The sequence below is a fragment of the Zootoca vivipara genome, chromosome 7 (assembly GCF_963506605.1).
Source record: "Zootoca vivipara chromosome 7, rZooViv1.1, whole genome shotgun sequence".
In the NCBI taxonomy this organism is placed as follows: domain Eukaryota; kingdom Metazoa; phylum Chordata; class Lepidosauria; order Squamata; family Lacertidae; genus Zootoca; species Zootoca vivipara.
Window position 1 is genome coordinate 14,844,844 of NC_083282.1, and position 24,243 is coordinate 14,869,086.

General features: G+C 41.9%; 1 protein-coding gene across 2 annotated transcripts in view; it reads left to right on the forward strand.

Annotated features, from left to right (window-relative positions):
• The first annotated feature begins 253 nt into the window (after positions 1-253).
• The window catches only part of CFH (complement factor H), a 52,303-nt gene continuing 28,313 nt past the window's right edge, over positions 254-24,243 (forward strand). The window contains exons 1-10 of one of the 2 annotated variants that reach the window (XM_060276675.1): positions 254-534; positions 9,998-10,189; positions 11,281-11,386; positions 11,827-11,903; positions 13,430-13,624; positions 15,669-15,839; positions 17,188-17,355; positions 18,084-18,284; positions 20,009-20,191; positions 22,936-23,112. In XM_060276675.1, the coding sequence (XP_060132658.1) occupies positions 468-534; positions 9,998-10,189; positions 11,281-11,386; positions 11,827-11,903; positions 13,430-13,624; positions 15,669-15,839; positions 17,188-17,355; positions 18,084-18,284; positions 20,009-20,191; positions 22,936-23,112 (1,537 nt within the window). In that variant the 5' untranslated portion in view covers positions 254-467. The remainder of the gene's footprint in view (positions 535-9,997; positions 10,190-11,280; positions 11,387-11,826; positions 11,904-13,429; positions 13,625-15,668; positions 15,840-17,187; positions 17,356-18,083; positions 18,285-20,008; positions 20,192-22,935; positions 23,113-24,243) is intronic. The other variant, XM_060276674.1, reaches the window with a different exon arrangement.

Sequence of the window (24,243 nt, forward strand, 5' to 3'; positions counted from 1 at the left end):
GAACCATGTCTGGGGTTAGTGTTGGTGGGGAGCAAGGAATAGGTGTAAATGTTAGCAGCCCATATGGTAAAATTCTGGAACCTCTTTGAAATCAGGAATCCTTTGGGCAGCTTTTTAGCCCAGTGCAACTCTATTTGGGTTTTCTGGGAAATTCCCCAATCAAAATAGCCACATACGTGAAGCGTGAAAGAGTGAAAGCAAACAGAGCAGGAAGGACAGAGGCAGTTGAGAAATTGGGGAAGTATTTTCTACTTCGTTTGCATAATTCTCTGCCAAAAGAAAAGGCTGATTGTGTGCATGTTGCAACAGAGTTAGAGGGGGAAGTGATTGGCGAAGTGAGAAGAAAAAGCTTAAGCAAGGTCATTCCTTGGCACAACCAGGAGAGGCTAAGTGGATGTAGCAGAGACTAAGAGGCAACCAGGCAGAATCTGTTCGGAAAGGGTGTCAACCCTTTGCAAGTCTCGGTAATGAGGCCACATTTGCTGAGCTATACCGCTTTGCTTCTGCTATGCATATGTTGCTCTGCGCAGAAGGGTAAGTACTTGAATTTTAAATGGCTGCAGAGGGAAAAATAGATCTCAGTGTTCGAACGAATCCTAAGTACTCCTAATTCATTGGGGTTTTGCTTTAAGAGTTGTACGAATTCCAGATTCATTCCTTTCAGATTTCCATTGTGCAATTAAAGATGTGAGTGGTTTGACTCAGCTGTAGTTTCAGGTACTGTTTGCTTGAGAAGAAAGCTGTGCAGTGTGACCCTAAACACGTTCATTCAGAAGTATGTCCCGCTGAGTTCAATGGGTTTTTCTCTCATGTGATTGTTCCTACCATCTTATCAAGGTAGGAGTTCTACTAGAAAGGGCAGCATTGTAACCAAGCCTGCCTCCAGAGAATCAGAAATGAAGACTTGGACCATATTAAGAGGCATTTTTGTCTGCATACGTGGCGATGCTTGAGCATCAGCTCTAAGCCAGTTAGGAGTAAGTTCCGTTGAACACTCTGGATTGCAGCTGCAACTTCTGAGTGGACTGCAAATACTACATTGTTAGTATAAACGAGATGCTAGAACCATCCAGCTGAAAATGCTCCATATTCAGTAGAAACCAATTCTCCATCTCACTGAACTTTGAGAGTGTGTGTTGTTCTGCACAACTGAAGTGTGAATAGAAAACAAGGAGGCTAAAAGCAGGTATATGGATCCAAGAAATTTTGCATAAACATAGAAGTGGAGAGGTTTTTGCATATTCATTTGCTTTGCAAAAGAAGAAGAAGAAGAAGAAGAAGAAGAAGAAGAAGAAGAAGAAGAAGAAGAAGAAGAAGAAGAAGAAGAAGAAGAAGAAGAAGAACCTCATTGCTGAGGTTTTGTGTCTATAGGTATGATGGCAAAGGGCAGCGTTCCTATACCTTTAACGATTGTATCAAAAAAAAAGACATTCTTGTAGGTGTAGCTTGTTATGGTTGGGGACTGCATTTGCTGAAAGGTGGAGAAGTAAATGGTACAACATGTCAGAAATGTGGCTTAACATCAGCAAACTAATGTATGTATGGTGGTCATGTCCTGGTATATTCACCCTTTTTTGGATCCAATTAAAGAGAGGCATTAATAAAGCGACAAAATGCTAAATTTGTGAAAGAATTGTACGTTTCTCTTTTTTTTTGGAAAACAAAATACGAGCTTGAAATCAGTACTCATGTCTGTTCCGTTAGATTGCAAGAACAGTGTCTCTTTTATATTTGTAGTACACAATTTCACATGTAAATTGTATTTGTTATAAGAAAGCTGCAGTTCTATATACTAGCGGTGGGCAACATTTCCCCCTGAAACTTGGGGAGCCACTGTCAGTGTAGCCCAGGCATGACAAACATGCGGCCCTCCAGATGTTTTGGCCTACAACTCCCATGATCCCTAGCTAGCAGGACCAGTGGTTGGGGAAGATGGGAATTGTAGTCCAAAACATCTGGAGGGTCGCATGTTTGACATGCCTGGTGTAGCCAGTGTTTCACAAACTTGGGTCCCCGGCTGTTGTTGGACTACAACTCCCACCATCCCTGACCGCTGGTCCTGCTAGCTAAGGATGATGGGAGTTGTAGTCCAACAACAGCAGGGTACTTAAGCTTGAGAAACGCCGATGTCAACAATACTGAGCTAGATCGAACTACAACAGCTTACTATTCCATATTGTGTTAGAGTATTATTATTATTTTAAAAAGTATGCAAGCAGAAAAATATTTAGCAAGTATCTATTGCCACTGTTATTTCTAAAAATTAATTATGAACCACCTTCTTGGCAATGAATGCTTATTCTGTGCATTCTTTAATAGCCCATCTTCAAAGTATTTATGTGGTCACTGTGCACTTTGTATCGCCTCGAAATGTTCAAACTAATTATTTTAGGGGTTAGTGGTAACTATCTTAATGGGTAAAAAAATATTGATCAGATGCCATAGCTGCCATTATGCACTATGCAATGAAAATGCATGTCCCAAAGCAGGGGATATGGTTAGGATGGGGGATAACCTTAGAAAAGAATATTGTTTTGCCAAGCAAATTCCAGCTGGTCGCTAACGTTTGGAAGTATTTATCATACAATGTGACCCCCACACACACTACACTGTGGGTTTTCACTGCCCCCACAGTTGGGGCCCACTCAAGTTATCACCTGAGGGACAGCAGCAAATGGCATCTCCCCATAGTACGTAACCTGCTTGGTACCTAAGACCAGTAAAGTTATTTTAGCATCTTCCATAGAAAATAACCCCCATAAATACTCTCCTCTACTCTGGGAAGAAAAATGGAACAAAAATAAATTAAATAACTAACCATTTGCTACCTTTTCATAGTGCCCAATAAAAAAATCCTTCAGTAGCACCTTAAAGACCAACTAAGTTTATATTTTGGTATGAGCTTTCGTGTGCATGCACACTTCATACCAAAATATAAACTTAGTTGGTCTTTAAGGTGCTACTGAAGGAATTTTTTTTATTTTGCTTCGACTCAGACCAACACGGCTACCTACCTGTAAATAGTGCCCAATATTAGCCAGCACACTGTGCTGGACAAAGGTGGTTACTGTGGACATAGAGGGCCACTTTTGCAAATATTATGTGGCTGTTGTGTAGTCAGTGTTTGAAACCTTATGAGCCAAATAGAGAGTGAGCATCACTGGGTAGCCATTTTTGACAGCATTCCCATGGCAACTGTAATGTGTGAACGAGTCCTAATTTGTGCACTCTGCCTCCAACCTCTCTCTCTCTCTCTCTCTCTCTCTCTCTCACACACACACACACACAATTACAACACCAGCTAGAATATTCAGATCTTGCCTTGTAAATACCCTTATATTGCCATGAACTGCAAACCTCGATTTGGAAGTCGGCATTGGGCAAGAATGTAGTTAATCATTAGTTACAAGAGAGTCAGGCTCTGCTCCTTTTTGTTAGTGCTCAAGTCCAATTTTTCATGCTGTGCTCCCAGGTATAATAGAACAAATAATATTGTAGACTTCTGTTTATATCCATTGCTCATCAGATATTCTTATGGGTGGTAATGGGGAAATAAGTGAGTATTTATGAGATAAAAACTCTTCGTCTGCAGTGTTTATCAGGATTCCTGTTTAGATTAAAATAACCAGGAACAGCAATCTTTTGCATGCTGTCAAATCACAAAGAGTTGTTGTTTATAACTGTTTTGAAAACCATTCTTCATCCAGAATGTTTGCTAACACGTTCTGAAATGTTTCCATTATATAAATGCAAAGGAAGGCATGCATGTCTGGGGTTATTTTCTTATTTCTTTTTTTGAAAAGCAAAATTCATACATTTGAAATCTGAAAAGAAGCTGAAAGCCCCATGGCTGTTATTGCTGCATGCTATACAGGAGCACTTAGCAGGAACTAAGCTGAAATTCCTTAGGACAATTTTTTCTGAGAGAAATTTCTGAGGACCACCCTTCCCCACCCTCAACTCCTAGCAGAAAAGGAAGGCACCCCCACTACCAAATTTCTTCTGAATATTCTTCACCCTATTTTTGTGGCAACTTTCACACCTCCCCCCACCCAAAGTTCTGGTATGGCACTGTGGAGAAGGCAAAAATAGCAGCTGGGTTTGCCTCCTGTTTAAAGTGACCACAATGAAAAGCCTAAGGAAGGAAGACTCTGTGCTACTGTTAACAGCGAGTCTCACTCCTATTAGAGCTGACTCCTGTTGGAAAATGTCTTCTCCTGTGAAGAAATTTGCTGAAGTGGCCCTTCCTTCTTCTTCAGCCACAACTGAAGTGGAGCATTCCAAGAGACAATTTGCACAGGGCTCTGAATTATAATGTGAGGCCCAGTAAACTAGGTCTCTCTCTCTCTCTCTCTCTCTCTCTCTCTCTCTCTCTCTCTCTCTCTCTCTCTCTCTCTCTCTCTCTCTCTCTCTCTCTGTATGTCACTGTATAAAATTGCCTCTTCCTTCTCTCCACTATTCCCCTGCCATCACATCATTAAGGCTGTGGTGCAAGTATGGGAACACTTCTCATGTGTACATGCCCCGAAGCCCAGTCCCTTTGGCTCTTAAGAGCTGCTGTAGGAAACGGAAGTGTTTGCCCTGAGGGGAGTGGGGGAGAGCTGTTGAACCAGCTGCAGTTGGTAAAAAGGCATTTCTAGCCCCCGAGGCTACCTGAGCCTCCAGTGGGAGAACTGAATGCAGAAGCACACACACACACACACACACAAAACTGCAAGCCCCTTCATGAGGAGTGTGACCCCATCCAAGGTAGGCAACTGACCAATTTCTCAGACATAGGAACTAGTCACCCACAGTGCCAAGATTCAAGCTCAGCTTGTTTTTCCGCATCCATTTCACCACTGCGTCCCAGCAGTGGTCCAGGGACTTTGCAGCCTCTCCTGATTCAGATGTTATGGAGAAATAGAACTGGGTGTCATCTGTATACTGAGGGCGTCTAACACCAAAACTCCTAATGACTGCTCCCAATGGCTTCATGTAGATATTACAGTAAATAGCACTGGAACTTAATAGTTCCATATAACACCGGTCCTGAAAGACCTACATTGGCTCCCAGTACATTTCCGAGCACAATTCAAAGTGTTGGTGCTGACCTTTACAGCCCTAAATGGCCTTGGTCCAGTATACCTGAAGGAGCGTCTCCACACCCATCATTCAGCCCGGACACTGAGGTCCAGCGCTGAGGGCCTTCTGGCAGTTCCCTCACTGTGAGACGTGAGGTTACAGGGAACCAGGCAGAGGGCCTTCTCAGTAGTGGGCTGTGGAATGCCCTCCCTTCAGATATCAAGGAAACAAACAACTATCTGACTTTTAGAAAACATCTGAAGGCAGTCCTGTTTAGGGAAGATTTTTATGTTTGATGTGTTATCGTGTTTTTAAAATTCTGTTGGGAGCTGTGTAAGTTGTTGTTGTTGTTGTTGTTGTTGTTGTTGTTGTTGTTGTTGTTGTTGTTGTTATTATCCCCTGCGGCACCCCATAAAGTAGCCACCAGGGGCCCATAAGCCACTCTTCTACTGCTACACTCTGTAATACTGTGGTCCAAATTCCCATTCCCCAGAGTTGGTTCAAGAGGATGCTGTGGTCTATGGTCTCAAACACCGACGACTGATTCTGAAGTTGGAGCAAGGTCACAATCCCCTTGTCCCACTCTCTGCAAAAAGGTCATTCATCAGTTTGACCAAAACTGTGGCCAGATCTGAACCCAGTTTGGAATGGATCTAAATCAGGCACCCCCAAACTTCGGCCCTCCAGATGTTTTGGACTACAATTCCCATCTCCCCTGACCACTGGTCCTGTTATCTAGGGATCATGGGAGTTGTAGGCCAAAACATCTGGAGGGCCGCAGTTTGGGGATGCCTGATCTAAATAATCTGTGTTCTCCAAGAATGCTTGCGGCTGCCCCACCACAGTCCACTCCACCACCTACCCCCCAAAGGGGCTTATGGCAGTTGGTTGATAGCTGTTCCAATCCAAAGGGTCCACAGCCCAGTTTCTTGAAGGGTAGTTGCACCACTGATTCTTTCAATGCAGCAAGGACCACCCCCTCGTGTAGTGAAATGTTAACCGCTCTCTGGACCCGGCCGATCCTCCTCCCTCTGCTAGATTTAGCTCAGCTGATTAGAGTGATGTGCTGATAACTCCAAGGTTGCATTGCAGGGGGTTGGACTAGATGACCCTGGGGGTCCCTTCAAACTCTACAATTCTATGGACTGGGGTCTAGGGGCACGTGGTCGGACCCATTGCCTTGACTATATCGGATGATTGCATAAGGTGAAACTGACCCTGCAAAACATCCTCGGTAGCAGCACTGCATACCGTATTGGCCCGAATATAAGACGCAGCCACAAATAAGCCGCACTTTTAAAATGGAAGGCTTATTGGCAGGTGCAGCCCACCTCCCGGCACTACCGCCCTGAATGGGGGATGGGGGGCAGTTGGTGCTTGGTGCCCCACTCTGCAAGCTGGAGCCAGTGCTCTGTTTTGAGCGCACTGCATGCCCACCTCCCAGCACTACCTCCTCAAGTTGGGGCCAGACAAACCCCTGTCCCCCATTCAGGGTGGTAGTGCTAGGAAGTGGGTGCACTCAGTTCCAAATATAAGCCACACTTTAACTTTTCAAAGTCAGGTTTTTTTGGGGGGGTGGGGGGCTTATATTCGGGCCAATATAATATTTCAACCAGAGCGGCAGCAAGTGTAGAGTCAAGATCACTCCAAAGTTGAGTGACTTAATCCTCAAAGTATGCAGCCAGTTGGTCACAGTGGGTCTTTGGGGAATCCACAAGTTCCTCCCCTACACAACACATTCCTTCACATGCTGCTTGTGAGCTTTCAAAGGGATATCACTGGCTGCTGTTGGATACAATCCATTCATGGAAACAGCCCCATAGAAAAGATTCCCATCTGCCTTGCACTTTAAACACTATTGATTACCAGCACAAGAATCTGCTGAATGGTATTTGGGCATTCTGGTGACTGGATAGCTCAGTTGGTTAGGGCAGGCTTACTCAACCTTGGCCCTCCAGATCAGGGATCCCCAAACTCGGCCCTCCAGCTGTTTGGGACTACAATTCCCACCATCCCTGATCACTGGTCCTGTTAGCTAGGAATGATGGGACTTGTAGTCCCCAAACAGCTGGAGGGCCAAATTTGGGGATGCCTGCTCCAGATATTTTGAGACTACAATTCCCATCATCCCTGACCATTGGTCCTGATAGCTAGGGATCATGGGAGTAGTAGGCCAAAAACATCTGGAGGGCCAAGGTTGAGTAAGCCTGGGTTAGAGCATGTTGCTGGTCAAACCAAGGTTGCAAGTTCAATGCCCATATGGGACAGCTGCATCGCAGGGGGTTGGACCAGATCAGGCATCCCCAAACTGCGGCCCTCCAGATGTTTTGGCCTACAACTCCCATGATCCCTAGCTAACAGGACCAGTGGTTGGGAAAGATGGGAATTGTAGTCCAAAGCATCTGGAGGGCCGAAGTTTGGGGATGCCTGGACCAGATGATTCTCAAGAGTCCCTTCCATCTCTACGATTATATGGCTCTAACTTAAAGTATAGCATTTATAATGCCATATACCTTTGAGGACTGAAGTCCATCAAATTCATGAAGTGGCATGCAGTGGTATGGTTTGTTGGGGAGAGGTGGACCTGTAAACAGTGAGGTCCGAAGCGAAATGGTGATGATTATGCTATCGGCCAGGACAATTCTCAAAAAACCAATTACTCGCATGATTTCTCAAATCATGAAAAAAAAATGGAGATTTTTTTATTTTATTTTTTACAGAGAAGGTTGATACAGTAGTGGAACAAGTTAACAGCTCCGCATATCAAAGGAAAGAAATAAATCTGGAAAAATAAGTAGAAGAAAACAAGTTTGAATGGGTCTTTCATCGTCTTTAATCAGACAGTGCATCCTTTGGATAGGATGACTGCACCCTCTAGTGGGAGCAATAGGACTATGTTAAATCCAACTGCACACTTGAAAAAAGAGAGAGCTGAGTCTTTTTTTCAATAATAGTCTGCGGCAATGCTCCAGTGACTACAAATGTGGTATTAAGTCAGATGAATCAGTTTCATTCCTAAACCACTGAGCTCACACAGCCTTGTGTAGGATCATGCCATTAAGTTAATTGATTGGCAGAGCAATCTGAATTGCCTTGCACTAGTCTGGTTTTGTATGGGTATGTTAGCGGAGGAAAAGTGCCTCTGGTAGGGGGCACATTGCGCCTCTTCTAGGGTAGTTTGACCATAGTTCGTCTCCACCCTGCACTCAGCTCTTGCCTGTGGCTCCTAGAATAAGACCAACTCTAGTGGATTGAGTGGATGAGGCCAACAGTGGGTCCAATGGTCAGGAAGGTGATGTCTGCACGTGCTGTAGAAGGAAGTGGGGGCAATGAAGCTTGTCTAGGAGAAGCAAGTCTTCAGGAGATGAAAAGACTAAGCAGTAAGCCCTACACAAATCCGGAGTGGAGTCCCTAAGATGGTTGAATGGCACCTTGTACACCTCCTTCCAGCCAACTCCTGCAGCCAAGTTGGTGCCAAACGTATTCCTCTGTTTTTCTTTGGACCACATCAGTAAGGCTTGTTGCCTCAGCAGCCCAGGCTTGCACACCAGGGAGGTCACTTCAGTGGTTCACCCCCAGAAGCACACTCCATTGTCTCTTGGGACAGATGGATGCCAACAACTGTCTGCTTGTGCCTGGACTGCCCCCTTTAAAATAACACCAGCATCACTTCATCAGCACAGGCCTCCTCCTTCCTCCTGTCATTAACCAAATGTTAATTCACTAATGTGTTAATTTCATAAAGTTCACTACTCATTAACTATTGGTCTCAATTCATTAAAGAGAATGTATTGAATTTGAAACTTGAATCCAAACAAAATGTGCTTGTCACTACTACCTCAGTTCTTGATTACTTTGAAACTTCCCCTCTAAACTCTTTATCTCTTCTAAAAGTAATACCTCTAACCAGAATTTAAAGCTTTTAATCATTCTTCTGCTATTACTATTCCGCCTTCTTTCTGTGCCACATTCCCACAAAATTGTACCCCAAATGGCTTACAACATATCAGATGAATAATAGCCATTCAAAATAGACATAGATAGATGGATGGATGGATAGATAGAAATAGATGATAGAAGCAATTAGAAACAATACTAAAATCAATAAGAAAAAAAGATCAGTCTGTACAACATTGTGTAAAACAACGCAAACGTTTACTTAAATTAAACAATATTGCATAAAACAATATAAGTAAGCTAATCTAACTGAATGGCTTAAATCTGATGAAGCAACAGCCACATCTCTTGGCTCCACAGCCATAAACAGCAGCTCTTCAGCTGAACACCACTAAAGATGTCTAACAGCCTTTCCAAAATCTTCTTCACATGTTAATCCGAGCTGGTTAGGCCTAAACTAGAAGAAGAAAATAAGACAGTAAATTATGTTTTGTAATCTAAGAGTGTTTGATGGGGCACAGTCTATCACTTGCATCCTAGACCCTTGTCTATAATGGCTCGTTGCATCTAACTGGGTGGGGTGGGGGGTGGGGTCTAAGAAACTTAATTCTTCACTAAGCCTCCCAGAAGAACACCCCTGGAGCAGCCCTTGGACTGAAATAACATTATGATCAATATTAGCCCATTATGAATGTCCCCTTCTCGGATAAGGTATTGAAGTGATTAGTGTCCTTTGTGAATTAGTGTGTTGCCTGATAAGACCAGTATTTTGTGAGAATCCCAGCAACAGGCAGCAAGGGGGGTATTCTGAACACTTTCCACTGATGAACTGCAACTTACTTTCTGCTAAAACCTGATTTATAGTCCAGTAAAGGGAGATTATGTAGCGATCACATTTAGAAAGCCAGCATTTTTATTGCTTAATACATTGGAATCCTCAGTTCTTGTTCTTTTTTCTTCGGATTCTTTAAATGTTAGTGTACAGGACCTGGAAGTCATGCTTGATTGATGCTTTCCCCCCCTCGCTCGTACCTAGGTGGAAATGACTGTGGACCACCTCCAAGAAGAGACCGTGAAGAACTTGCAAAATTACCAGGCAAACCATCCTATTCCCATGGGGAAGAAGTACTCTACAACTGCCGGCCTGGATATATAAAACTTGGGCGCATTAGATTTCAGTGTAACGATGGACAGTGGGTGCAATCTGTACCACATGTGGAATGCAGAAGTAAGTAAAAACATAACTTTGCAGAATTCAGAATCACAGGCGATTGAAATATTTTGAGCAGTTAATTTTTTTCTCTTTGTGATAATCATTGGGATGACTCATTGTTTTAGCATTCTAACAGAGACCACAAGGTTCTATTTCAGTTTGTAGGCACTATCTCCATTTTTGTTTGACATTTGGATTCCATTATTTGTTTCCACTCAGAGAGCTGGAGAAATATTACCATTTTCCTTTTTAACTGAAAGCTGAATACTGCCTACACTCCTCCTCCTCCTCCTCCTCCTCCTCCTCCTCCTCCTCCTCCTCCTCCTTTGGCGATCACTCATAGCCTAGTAAGATTGTCTTCCATAAACACGGTTTTAAAAGTGAGTCTGTACGTGACTGTGGAGGCCAATTCTGGATCCACACGTCCTTCCACAGTGGAAACATAGGTTTCTGGGTGGGAGTTGATCACGGTGAGGGTTTGCCAAGTGTGCCTTCCTCTTAGTGCGTTTCTCTCTTTCGTCCTGAGTTCAAGCGTCTTCAAAGTCCATGATACCTTTGGTAACAGCTGTTCTCCAATTGGAGCGCTCACAGGCCAGTGTTTCCCAGTTGTCGGTGTTTATACTACATTTTTTTAAGATTTGCTTTGAGAGAGTTTTTGAACCTCTTTTGTTGACCACCAGCATTACACTTACCATTTTAAAGTTTGGAATAGAGTAGTTGCTTTGGAAGACTATAATCAGGCATTATTACAACATGACCAGTCCAAGGAAGTTGATGTTGAAGAATCATTGCACACACAAACACACATACACACGGAAGCTGAAGGCCAAGTTCAATGTTATGAAGAAAAGCTGTTTGCCACCACAAACAACTCCATATCTCCCTCGTTATGCCTTCTAAAAGAAGGTCAATCTTTCTACAAGAGGCACCTGATGAATCAGAGCAGGAGTGGAGGAAGTCTGAGCTCAATGATATCATACGTCTTCTATTACGTCTTCTATTCACAATCTCATATATTCCTCCTTATGTTTCATGGTTCTCAAAAGCCATGTTTTTCTAGCCAAAAGTGTTATAAATCATTACATTACATTTTTTTTCATTTCCAGAAAAGCCATGCGGACATCCTGGAGATATCCAGTCTGGCTCTTTTGATATTGTTAATGAAAATGAATTTGTCTTTGGCGCTCGTGTTGTGTATCGGTGTGATGATGGGTAAGTCTCCCCCCCCTTCAGATATTTAATCGCAGTAGTATTTTTAGGACAGCTGGTATATGATTAAAAATTCTACTGATAAAAAAACTCATTTTAAAAAAATAGAACATCAGGTGTATATTACGGTATATTCTTAAATGAGTGGTTGTACTGGGGTAGTGCTGGGTTGCCTGACTGCTCTTGGGCTAAGGCACCCATTTCATCGTAAGGTATTTCAGTCAGAAGAAAACAAGTGGCTGCAAGTTATTTTTGTCAACTTTGCTTGGTGTGATAAGCTGCAGCTGTTCCTGAATATTCGTGTCACCCCTTGAAACAATTAGAAAATGCTCTTTCTTTTCCGGAAGCCTCATCATGTTTCAAAGTATTATTACAGAAGCTGATCCACTCATGTAATTCTATCGTTTTAAAAAATTTCAGTTTATTTATTAAAAATCTTCCAGGTACAAGATGCTCAGCCATACAAATTACCGTGATTGTCGTGCAGATGGATGGAGCAATGATGTCCCTCATTGTGAAGGTACGTGGACCTTCAGAGATCTTGACTGAAATTCAGAGTACATCAGAATTGTCTAAGGTTCTATAAGGTGGCTTCCACCAATTCTTTTTTATTCCCTTTCTCCTTTGTTCTGAAGACTGGGGAACTAACAGAGGAGCTTCTCAGGGTGCTGCAACCCTCTGTGTATATCTGGAATTTCTTTCTATATGTGCAAGGGGACTGAATCTGAGCCTTTGTCCTTTAATTGTTTTACTTGGAGCAAGAATAATTTCTCCTTTGTCCACACAGCTCCCAGGATTCCACAGTGTTATAAGTTTGTGGGTGCCAGACCACCATAATCTCCAGGCTGAGCAAGTGTTAGAATTCAATGAAGGCTTGGGATGGTAAAACTGGGTGCCAGGCCCATGTGTATTAGGCTGTATGCTAGGCACTTCTAATCCCTTGAAATCAGCAAGTGTTAAAAGCTAGTTAAATTCAGCTAACAATCCTGTGTTGAGATAGGCCATTAAGACAACAAAGGTCAAAGGAACTCATTGTGAGATGGCAAATGGTTGGGGCCTCTCCCTCAAAAGATAAAGCCACAGAGCTTAGGTTAGAAAGGTTAGAGTTAGGTATTATGTGACGGAGAAGAAGAAGAGCATGAGGCAGAGCACAATATTTGGTGCCTGTTTGAATCCAAAGTTGTGTCTATGGGAGACGTAAGACCCATTTGGGTATTGATGCTGTGAACCCCTCCATCATAGGCTCAGGTTCTATACATGTGTAAATAAACAATATATCATAAAGACAGTGCAGTCATCCCTGTGTCTCATTCCCAAATTGTGAGAATCTATGAATATTTTTGTGGAGGAATAGTTTCTTCTTTCCTAATGGAAACATTGACATAGCTAGCAATTCATACTGCAGAGATGGAAGATTTACTGGTTTTAAAAGGAACGTTTGGCTGCTGATATATCCAATGTTTGGGCTATAGATTGTATGTTATGGCCAATGGCAAAGATAAGAAAAACTGAACAGGAAATCTTGTGCGTATTAAATCCACACACAGCCAGGATTAATTTTGATAGATCTGCTGAAGGGATGGATGTCTCTCCCAACACAGTGGAAAGAGACAGATGGAGATAATCAGAAAATCATGGGGGAATTGCATTTTCTGCATTCCACTTCGATTGGTAAATAGTATACTTGAATGTCTTCTGTTGAGTACTGTTGTATCTTGAATCCCGAACGCCCTGGAACTCTCCCGAACACCACAAACCCGGAAGTGTTTGTTCCAGCTTGCAAACGTTCTTTTGGAACCTGAACATCTGGGGCTTCCAGGGCTACTGATTGGCTGCAGGAGCTTCCTGCAGCCAATCAGAAGCCGTGATTTGGTTTCTGAATGTTTTGGAAGTCGAATGGACTTCTGAAATGGATCCTTTTTGACTTCCAAGGTACGACTGTATTATGGTTGTAGTAATTATGCTACTCATTTTCTACTGTTTTTCTTGATCACCTTCAAAAAATATCTTGCTGAACTTGGCATGACATTGTTATTTGTTTTATAGTGATGAAGTGTTTCCCAGTAAAAGCACCAGAAAATGGAAGAATCCTTATGACTGGAATACAAGACTTAGACCAGGAATTTCTGTTTGGCCAGGTGTTACGATTTGAATGCTCCGAAAGTTTCAAAATCCAGGGATCCGAACAAATCTTTTGCACAGCTCATGGAAACTGGAGTGACAATGTACCAAGATGTGTAGGTTAGTTGGGAGGAGGGGATAAAATGAACAATCGAAAGCAGCAGAAGATATGTTAGAGCTCAGTGCTTAAAACCCCTTTTGCATGCTAAAAAGTATCACCAAAGGGTTTGTATAAAATAATAGGGCTGGTTCATTTAAAATTAGATCCATCAATTCCATACCCTCCAACATTTCTCTGATTAAAATAAGGATGTTCCGTTTCATAATGTTAATTTTACTATTTATACCCCACATATCTTATTGGGTTGCCCCAGACACTCTGGCAGCTTCCAACATATATAAAAACATAATAACATTTTATAAACTATACAGGACCTAAAGATGGCTCAGGGGTCAGATAATTCCATACCCTCCAACATTTCTCTGATGAAAATAGGGACATCCTAAAGAAAAGTGGGACATTCCAGGATCAAATCAGAAACCAGGAGAGGTTCTCTAAATCAGGGACATCCCTGGAAAATAGGGTCTGCAGTTCCCCTTAGCCTTGCCTAACTAAATCAAAGATTTAATGAGTCTTTGAATTTATTGATGGTCTGTTAACATGTGTCCCTTATCACTTGTTATGTTCATGTGTACATGTGCCATCAATGGAAGCATGTCTTCCGATATTTGGGCATCAGAAGATGGTTCACATAACACAGGTCTTGAAAGACCTACATTAGCTCCCAGTACGTTTAAAAGCACAATTCAAAGTGTTGGTGGTGACCTTTAAAGCCCTAAATGGCCTCAGTCCAGTATACCTGAAGGAGCGTCTCCACCCCCCATCGTTCTGCCCGGACACTGAGATCCAGCGCCAAGGGCCTTTTGGCGGTTCCCTCACTGCGAGAACCCAAGTTACAGGGAACCAGGCAGAGGGCCTTCTCAGTAGCGGCACCTGCCCTGTGGAACACCCTCCCACCAGATGTCAAAGAGAACAACTACTACCAGACTTTTAGAAGACATCTGAATGGAGCCCTGTTTAGGGAAGCTTTTAATGTTTGATGGACTACTGTATTTTAACATTTTGTTGGAAACCTTCCAGAATGGCTGGGGAAACCCAGCCAGATGGGTGGGGCATAAATAATAATATTATTATTATTCTGCTTGAGCACATCGTTCTCAGCCATTGGTGCTGAGTGAAAAAGTAAGAGGTGAGTATTTTGTGCAAATTGAATAGAGTACTTCTGCCATCCAGAATTTCATGTTCAAACCTGGGTATGGGGCAACCAGCCTTTTCAGATGCCAGCTTGTAGAGACAGTGTTTTTGGAAAGGCTATTTTTGTTCTCACCAGGGCTAATGAATGGCCACAGACTGGATTGTGGCCATGCAGAGAAGCAATCCAGTGTAGAGCAAGGCATTTTCACGCATCCAGAATCCTTAGGCAACGAGGGCAAGCACAATTCCAGAAGGGGAGGAGAGGCAAGGTCGCCACGGCTCACTTCCTTTGTTGTGCTTCTATGACATAGGCATTCACTTTTAGAGTAAACGAGTCAAGATGCTCAAGGGAAATGCTCAGGATGATAGGGAGGCAGTAACCCTTGTTGCAGTGGCCGGTAGGGGAGCATGGCTCTCTTGGCATCACTGCCAGTTAGAAAAAAGGGGAAGGTCAAGGCAATGAGGAGTTCAGCACAGTGCTGTGACAGGTGTGCTGGACTGACACTGCCACAGCACCTGTGTCACAGCTCCCCACTACCTTGCCTCCCACTCTTCGCAGCTGGCAGCAATGTACGACATTGGGAAGCCCAGGTGCGCAATGCCAAACCACCCACACCATCCTGACACCCACAACTGACACCTAGGAAACATACGGAAGCTGTTGAGAATATTTTATGTCGCTGAACATGAATCTAGTTCATTCCTGAATGAGAATTATGACTTCAGTTCTGCATTTATCCTGCTCTCGTGCATGATTATGTGACTCCTTCTGAGTTCTGGCACCTTAGAAATGGGAATACTGTACAGTTCATTGAAGAAACTTTTTAGAAAGATTGCGTTACATTTCTTTTTGTTACAAGTTAACACCTCGTGTCCTGATACGGAAAATTTGTTTCTATTTTACAATAGAAATTACTTGCCAAGAAGAAAACATTGATCATGGATATATATTAAACCCAAAGAGACTCTACAAAGAGGGGGACCGAGTGCACTTCTCATGTAATAATGGGTACAAGCATGCTGAGAGATCGGACGCTACATGCACTCAGAATGGGTGGAGTTCAAGACTTGCATGCATAGGTTTGTATGTTTCCAGTCCCTAGAGCTGTCATCGTTTCGGTGTAATCCTGTGCATGCTTACTTTGAAGTAAGCCCACTCTGTTGCACAGATCTCTCAGGAAATTGTGCACAAGATTGCAATTTTAGTCAAGTGGATTAGATGATTTAAAATAGATCAGAACATTGTCCTTGGTGAATTGGGACAATGACTTTTACACCTTTAAAACGATGCCATTTTGTGTTTTATACCAGTATTTATTTACTCATCACTCACATCTCGCATATAGGAGGGAATGCTCCATCTGCAGTGGTGTCCGGAAGGGCACCTATTATTATTATTATTAATAATAATAATAATAATAATAATAATAATATATTGCCCTATATCCAGAGATTTCAGGGCGGTTCACAAAAAAGATCTATGGCAGCAAAAAGGGAAGAGAGGAGGATCTAGAATGGCCATGGCATGTTGCAGCACTGTGCTTATATTATTTTAAAGGGAATAATACACACAGAATACATGTGCTTTTGTTCCTTTTCAACTGGTGGCTATGGTCATAGGAGCAAAGGAAGCTGACTTATTCCCATCTAGCTCAGTCTGGCTCTACATGGTTTCAAGACAGGAGTCTGTCCCAGCCTGCTCTTCAGACGCTGCCTGGGACTTTTGCATGAGCTTTGACCCCTCCCTGATTCAGACACTGACTGATTTAAAAATACATATTGTTAATCAAGTAAGTTTTCTTTAGCAAGTTCCACTGATTCTGGTTTTACAATCTTTTGCTAAGATGTTTAGATGTGAATTTTAATCTGTTCTTATTCTACTGTTATTTTACCTTTTTGAATGTTTAAAATTATTATTGTTATTATTTTTTACTTTCTTTTTTGTAAATGCATTTGGGTTTTTCAAATTAAATTTTACAATAACATATCAACATACAATATAGAAACAAGATTCCACAGAATCTCCTGGACTTCCCTCATCTGCTTTGTGGGTCCTATTGTTAGTCCTTTCCTCGTGTATCTTTTATAATAATCCAAACCTGTTGTATCTCCATTATGTCCAAAATTCACCATTAAACTACAAGTGTTATTCCAACCTGACTAACGATTCCAGTTGTTTCTAATGTTTTTTTTTAAAATAGATTATAAGTTTTCCCCATTCCTTATTAAGACTTTGGTCTTTAAAAATATTGCTTTTCTATCTTATTGAAAAATGTATTAATATTTCATAAACTGGTTTGAAGTTTGTTTGTTTATAACAAATAATAAATACATTCTCATACCAATGTACTGAATTATATCTAGCCAGGGAAAGAATTTGTTGCTTGATCTGTTGCTGACCGAGTGTCCTCCTTGTATTCCTCCATAGAGATTGTATGTTCCCCACCGCAAGTAGAAAATGGCGGCTTCCAGCCTAAGCAGAGTCAGTATGACTTTCAAGACACAATCGAAACACAGTGTGAGGCTGGGTATCAGAGCCGCCAAGCCACTTCCATGTGTACAGAGACGGGGTGGTCTCCTCCTCCGATATGTGTTCGTAAGTAGCTTTCTCTTTGCAGTTTCAAAACATGAACAACTAGCATTCAATGCATCCGACTTCATGATTTATGAATTACCTGTATATGCCCATCACGTTGATAGTTGAGGTGTGTGTGCAGGGAGAGCCGTGAACCTCTACCTATTGCTGTATTACTGGAGGTGAGGGGCTGTGCATGGAGGCACATGGGGTCCCTTGGATGGAGGCTGGGTTATTCACAATCAGAGTTAGGGCTCAGATTTTTGCCAACTGAAATGTTGTTCCCAAGTACAATGTTTTATTGCTGTCATTCTCAGATATATGGGAGGAAAATAGAGATGCAGACACATCCAACTGAATGTCTGCATAGGCTTGAGCTTTTTGCAAAGATTTGATTTCAATGCTTGCTAAAATATCAGAGTACCCTATGTCCTTGTTCTAAGGACCAAAACCTTATCCTTGGGCTGGAGAAGATGGTGGTCTTCAAGCCCCAGCAAACTGTCTTTTTCCAGCTCTGACTGTTCCTGGCAGCAAATGTGGGTCTGGGGACCACCTGCATCTTCTGCCACAGTCATCTATTTCTGTTTTCATACACAGACCAAAGAGGGAAAGCCAGATAATATTCAGACACTGATACACTTGAGCCAGATGTGCAACCTCCATTAAACCAGCCAGCCGAAGGAAAATAGCAAGTGGAACAACCTGATTTATTTATGTTTGGCTTAACCTGTTTCTCATCTTCTCCAAAGCAAAGAACTGTGATTATATTCGGATCGAGAATGGACAACTATCTAATTCCTATGAATACTGGCGCAACCGCTATTTTCCTAGAAGCGTGGGACAAACAGTTGACTATCATTGCCATGATGGTTTTCTACCAAGGAATAAAGAAACATGGCATAGAGCTTCATGCACCAAATTCGGCTGGAGTCCAGAACCAAAATGCTACAGTAAGTTTACATTTTCCTTGCATTCTCAACTTTGATCAGAAATGGAAACGACCATGTGCAAATGCAAAATATGCCTCTTCCGAAAGATGTGGAAGGAAAATGTGTAACATGGTCAAACAGTGAGTAATCAGAGTGGAAAACTTTAAAATATAAAATGAAAATGTCTTCATATGGCACCAAAAATATAATAAGATGAGTACCAGGTTGGCCCATTTGGTAGTGGCAATTGTGTTCCATAAGTGGGGGTGGGGGGGCGGGCTGATGGAAAGGCTTTCTCTGTGATCACCACCCCCTGATATCAGTGGAAGACCTTGGCATTTGTGCAGGGGGCTATGGACATAGGGGTGAGTTGAATCATCTTAATCTCTTGTTCTTGTCAACTCCACACAAGTACATTGTAAGTCCCTTCTGTCAAATTCATGTGTAATATTTGAAGACAAAATCCTAAAAATACGCCTAATCTTGAAGTATAAAAAATAAGTTATACTCGGTACAGTGGAACCTCGGTATATGAACACCTCGGTTTATGAATTTTCGGTTTACGAACGCCGCGGACCCATCTGGAACGGATTAATTCACTTTCCATTACTTTCAATGGGAAAGTTCACTTCAGTTTATGAACGCTTCTGTTTATGAACAGACTTCCGGAACCAATTACACCCATGCTTCGGGTTAAGTACGCTTCAGGTTGAGTACTCTGCGGACCCGTCTGGAACGGATTAATTCACTTTCCATTACTTTCAATGGGAAAGTTCGCTTCAGTTTATGAATGCTTCAGTTTAAGTACTCCACGGACCATCTGAAACAGATTAATCCAATTTCCATTACTTTCAATGGGAAAGTTTGCTTCAGTTTGTGAATGCTTCAGTTTATGAACAGACTTCCGGAACCAATTGTGTTCATAAACCGAGGTACCACTGTAATGGTATTTGAAGGGGTTTCATGGTACACTTTTTCATTTAACAAAAAAATCTAACTGCTCAAGTTTGGTGTAATAAGCACCTGGCGGCCATAGTGCTTTATGATGTGACACCTCTTCCTGGGTAATTGTATGGAGAGAAAAATGGCTGCCCTATGGAGACGTGTGTGTGTGTGTGTGTGTGTGTGTGTGTGTGTGTGTGTGTGTAGTGACAAATTATCAGCAAATGTTGGCTAATATGTATGGAAGTTGACCTAACGTACACATTTTTCAAAGCCATTTCCCCCCACATAATGCATTTTTGTATGCAATTCTCCAAATATGTCTGTATTTTAATCCACACAGTACCCTAGCATATACACATCAGTTGGCCAAAGAACTGCATTGCAAAATTCAGAGCAGTGAGAATTTCAAAGGATCTCTGTGTTTTGGTTTCTGTATTGTTTTCCGGAGGTAAATAACATTCACATTCAAATACAGATTCACCTTCATTTATGAATCAGATCAATTCATATTTAAGCAGCTACCGGTATTAAAGGTTGTTAAAAAGAGAAAAAAGTGGTGACACACTGTGACTCCTAAAGATTCTTTCAACACATGAAGGGGTACATATAAGGCATATTTTATGAATCACATTGTGTGTCTATTTTCTACATCTATATGTTGCAAAAGGATATAGGAAAACTTTCAATCAAGTCTCTTGAGTAATGCACCATCTATCTTGAAAATAAGATTTCAATTGCCAAAATATATGTCAATCAATGATGTAACCTATTTATTATTATGATTATTTATTTGCTTTTAGAAAAATGTGACATTCCTAGACTGCTTGAACATGGTACATTCAATGCCCATACTTGGCAGAAGTTCATAGAAGGTGATGAAACTTCATATTCTTGTGAGGTTGGATATGTTCCTGCAAATCAACAAGCTAAGGCCGTGTGCACCAAAAACGGCTGGTCACCTGCTCCACGTTGTAACGTAAGAAGTAAGTGTTATTTATGGAATCCAATTTGACAATATGGAACCTGAGGACCTGGACCCTGCCCTGTCCTGCTGTGAACAATCAGTATGTTATATTATTTTCTTGGACTTCTCACAGTTATAGGAAAGCTTAAGGATGCGCATGTATGCAAATCCCTTGTTGATTTGCAATGAGTAGCAGAGGAAAAGAGGCCTTTGCAGCACCTACTTTTCTCCCAAGAAGCACATTACTTTTCTCCCAAGAAGCAGGCGTCTTTTAATTTCATTACTGCTGTCACCATCTGCAGTGATCAAGGAGCCCAAGAAAGTAAAATCTCTCACTGCCTCCATTTCTTCCCCTTCTATTTGCCAGGAGGTGATGGGACCAGTGGCCATGATCTTGGTTTTTTTGATGTTGAGCTTCAGACCATATTTTGCGCTCTCCTCTTTCACCCTCATTAAAAGGTTCTTTAATTCCTTCTCACTTTCTGCCATCAAGGTTGTGTCATCTGCATATCTGAGGTTGTTGATATTTCTTCCGGCAATCTTAATTCCGGCTTGGGATTCATCTAGTCCAGCCTTTCGCATGATGAATTCTTCATATAAGTTAAATAAGCAGGGAGACAATATACAACCTTGTCATACTCCTTTCCCAATTTTGAACCAATCAGTTGTTCCATATCCAGTTCTAACTGTAGCTTCTTGTCCCACATAGAGATTTCTCAGGAGACAGATGAGGTGATCAGGCACTCCCATTTCTTTAAGAACTTGCCATAGTTTGCTGTGGTCGACACAGTCAAAGGCTTTTGCATAGTCAATGAAGCAGAAGTAGACGTTTTTCTTGAACTCTCTAGCTTTCTCCATAATCCAGCGCATGTTTGCTATTTGGTCTCTGGTTCCTCTGCCCCTTCGAAATCCAGCTTGCACTTCTGGGAGTGCTCGGCCCACATACTGCCTAAGCCGGCCTTGTAGAATTTTAAGCATAACCTTGCTTGCGTGTGAAATGAGCACAATTGTGCGGCAGTTGGAGCATTCTTTGGCACTGCCCTTCTTTGCGATTGGGATGTAGACTGATCTTCTCCAATCCTCTGGCCATTGTTGAGTTTTCCAAACTTGCTGGCATATTGGGTGTAGCACCTTAACAGCATCATCTTTTAAAATTTTAAATAGTTCAGCTGGAATATCATCACTTCCACTGGCCTTGTTATTAGCAGTGCTTTCTAAGGCCCATTTGACTTCACTCTCCAAGATGTCTGGCTCAAGGTCAGCAACCACAATACCTGGGGTGTATGAGACCTCCATATCTTTCTGGTATAATTCCTCTGTGTATTCTTGCCACCTCTTCTTGATGTCTTCTGCTTCTGTTAGGTCCTTACCACTTTTGTCCTTGATTATGGTAATCTTTATACGAAATGTTCCTTTCATATCTCCAATTTTCTTGAACAGATCTCTGGTTTTCCCCATTCTATTGTTTTCCTCTATTTCTTTGCATTGCTCGTTTAAGAAGACCCTCTTGTCTCTCCTTGCTATTTTTTGGAAATCTGCATTCAGTTTCCTGTATCTTTCCCTATCTCCCTTGCATTTTGCTTGCCTCCTCTCCCCCGCTTTTTGTAAGGCCTCGTTGGACAGCCATTTTGCTTTCTTGCATTTCCTTTTCCTTGGGATGGTTTTCGTTGCTGCCTCCTGTATAATGTTACGAGCCTCCATCCACAGTTCTTCAGGCACTCTGTCCACCAAATATAAATCCTTAAACCTGTTCCTCACTTCCACTGTGTATTCATAAGGGATTTGATTTAGATTGTATCTTACTGGCCCAGTGGTTTTTCCTACTTTCTTAAAGTTTAAGCTGGAAGTTTGCTATAAGAAGCTGATGATCTGAGTTACAGTCAGCTCCAGGTCTTGTTTTTGCTGACTGTATAGAGCTTCTCCATCTTTGGCTGCAGAGAATATAATCAATCTGATTTCGATGCTGCCCATTTGGTGATATCCATGTGTAGAGTCGTCTCTTGTGTTGTTGGAAAAGAGTGTTTGTGATGACCAGCTTGTTCTCTTGACAGAACTCTATTAGCCTTTGCCCTGCTTCATTTTGAACTCCAAGGCCAAACTTGCCATTTGTTCCTTTTATCTCTTGATTCCCTACTTTAGCATTCCAATCCCCTGTAATGAGAAGAACATCCTTCTTTGGTGTCATTTCCAGAAGGTGTTGTAAGTCTTCATAAAATTGGTCAATTTCACTTTATTCAGCACCGGTAGTTGGTGCATAAACTTGGATTACTGTGATGTTAAAAGGTCTGCCTTGGATTCGTATCGAGATCATTCTGTCATTTTTGAGATTGCATCCCATTACAGCTTTTGCCACTCTTTTGTTGACTATGAGGGCCACTCCATTTCTTTTACGGGATTCTTGCCCACAGTCGTAGATATGATAGTCATCCGAACTGAATTCGCCCATTCCCTTCCATTTTAGTTCACTGATGCCCAGGATCTCAATATTTATTCTTGTCATCTCATTTTTGACCACATCCAGCTTACCTTTATCCATGGTTCTTACATTCCAGGTTCCTATGCAATTTTTTTCTTTACAGCATCGGACTTTCCTTTCGCTTCCAGGCATATCCGCAACTGGGCGACGTTTCGGCTTTGGCCCAGCTGCTTCATCAGTTCTGAATCTACTTGTACTTGTCCTCCGCTCTTCCTCAGTAGCATGTTGGACAAAGCCCACCATAATTTGTGGGTCCATGCATCTAATATCTTCTTTTTCCTCAATAGAAACATGTAGACTCAAGGAACCACCAAACGGATTTTTCACTGAAAGAAGAAACCGGTATAATTTGAATGACAAAATATCTTATCGCTGTCAGCCCGGATTCACAACTCCACAAGGACTCGAAATAGGAGATATACAATGCCATGAAGAAGGGTGGAAGCCTGAACCAAAGTGTATCAGTAAGCAGTTTAAAGACTCATGTATTTTGGATGAAAAATGTGTTGATTTAGACCACACACTGGAAAAGTCATTAACTTAAGCTTAAAAAGCAGTCTGCTTTGATAACCATGTGCAACTTGTCTAAACTCTACACAATATGGACTTCTTCTGTCTGTTTCCTCCATCCTCTTTCAGTGCTAGTAACTTCAAAAGCAAAATATTGAGGAATGTATTACAGCAGGAGACTCAAACTAACAACAAGTTGTTTTCTTGCCAGTAAATAGATCAGAGACAAAGTTCTAGGCGTCACTGATGAAATGCAAACTGGCAAATCCACTCGAGTAGTCAAAGAACTCAAATGTGAAATTACTGTCCATTTAGCTAAAATATGTAACTTGTCCCTCAAATTAGCCTTCATAACTGGGGTCTGGAAAATAGGCAATGTATCACCAGTTTTTAAAACGGGATCCAGGGAGAGCCTGGAAGTTACAGTTGCTTAATTTCTATTCTGCTTGCTTAATGCCTGTTCTGGGGGAATTTGTGGAAAGTATTGTGAAAAATAAAATAACCCACCATATAGAAAAAGAAATCTTGCTGAAGTAGAGACAGCCTGACTGCTGTAAGGGCAAATCCTGTCTCACTCAGCTAGTGGAGTTCTTTGAGTGTGTTAGCAGGCATATATATGAATGGTGGTGATCTGGTTGACCCTGTGTACTTGGACTTTCAAAAAGCTTTTGACAAGGTAGTTCACCAAAGACTCCTAAATGAGCTTAGCAGTCATGAAATAATAGGTGAAGTCCCTTTACAAACCAGGAATTGGTTAACCAGAAGGAAGCAAGAAATAGACAGTTCTCCGAATGAAGGGATTCAGAAAGTGAAGTCTCCAAGAATCAGTAATGGGATCTGTTCCTTTTACCTAGCTCATAGACAATCTAGAGTTAGAGGTGAGCAGTGAAATGGCCAAGGAAGCTGATGATACTAAATTTTTCTTGGTCACTGTAACAAAAAGAGACGGCGAAGAGCTCCAAAAGGGACTCTCCAAACTGAGTGAATGGGTGGTAGAATAGCAAAGGCAATTCAATTTAAACAACTGTAAAGTGATGCATATTGGGGCAAAAATTATATCTTAATTTCACATGTATGTTAATGGA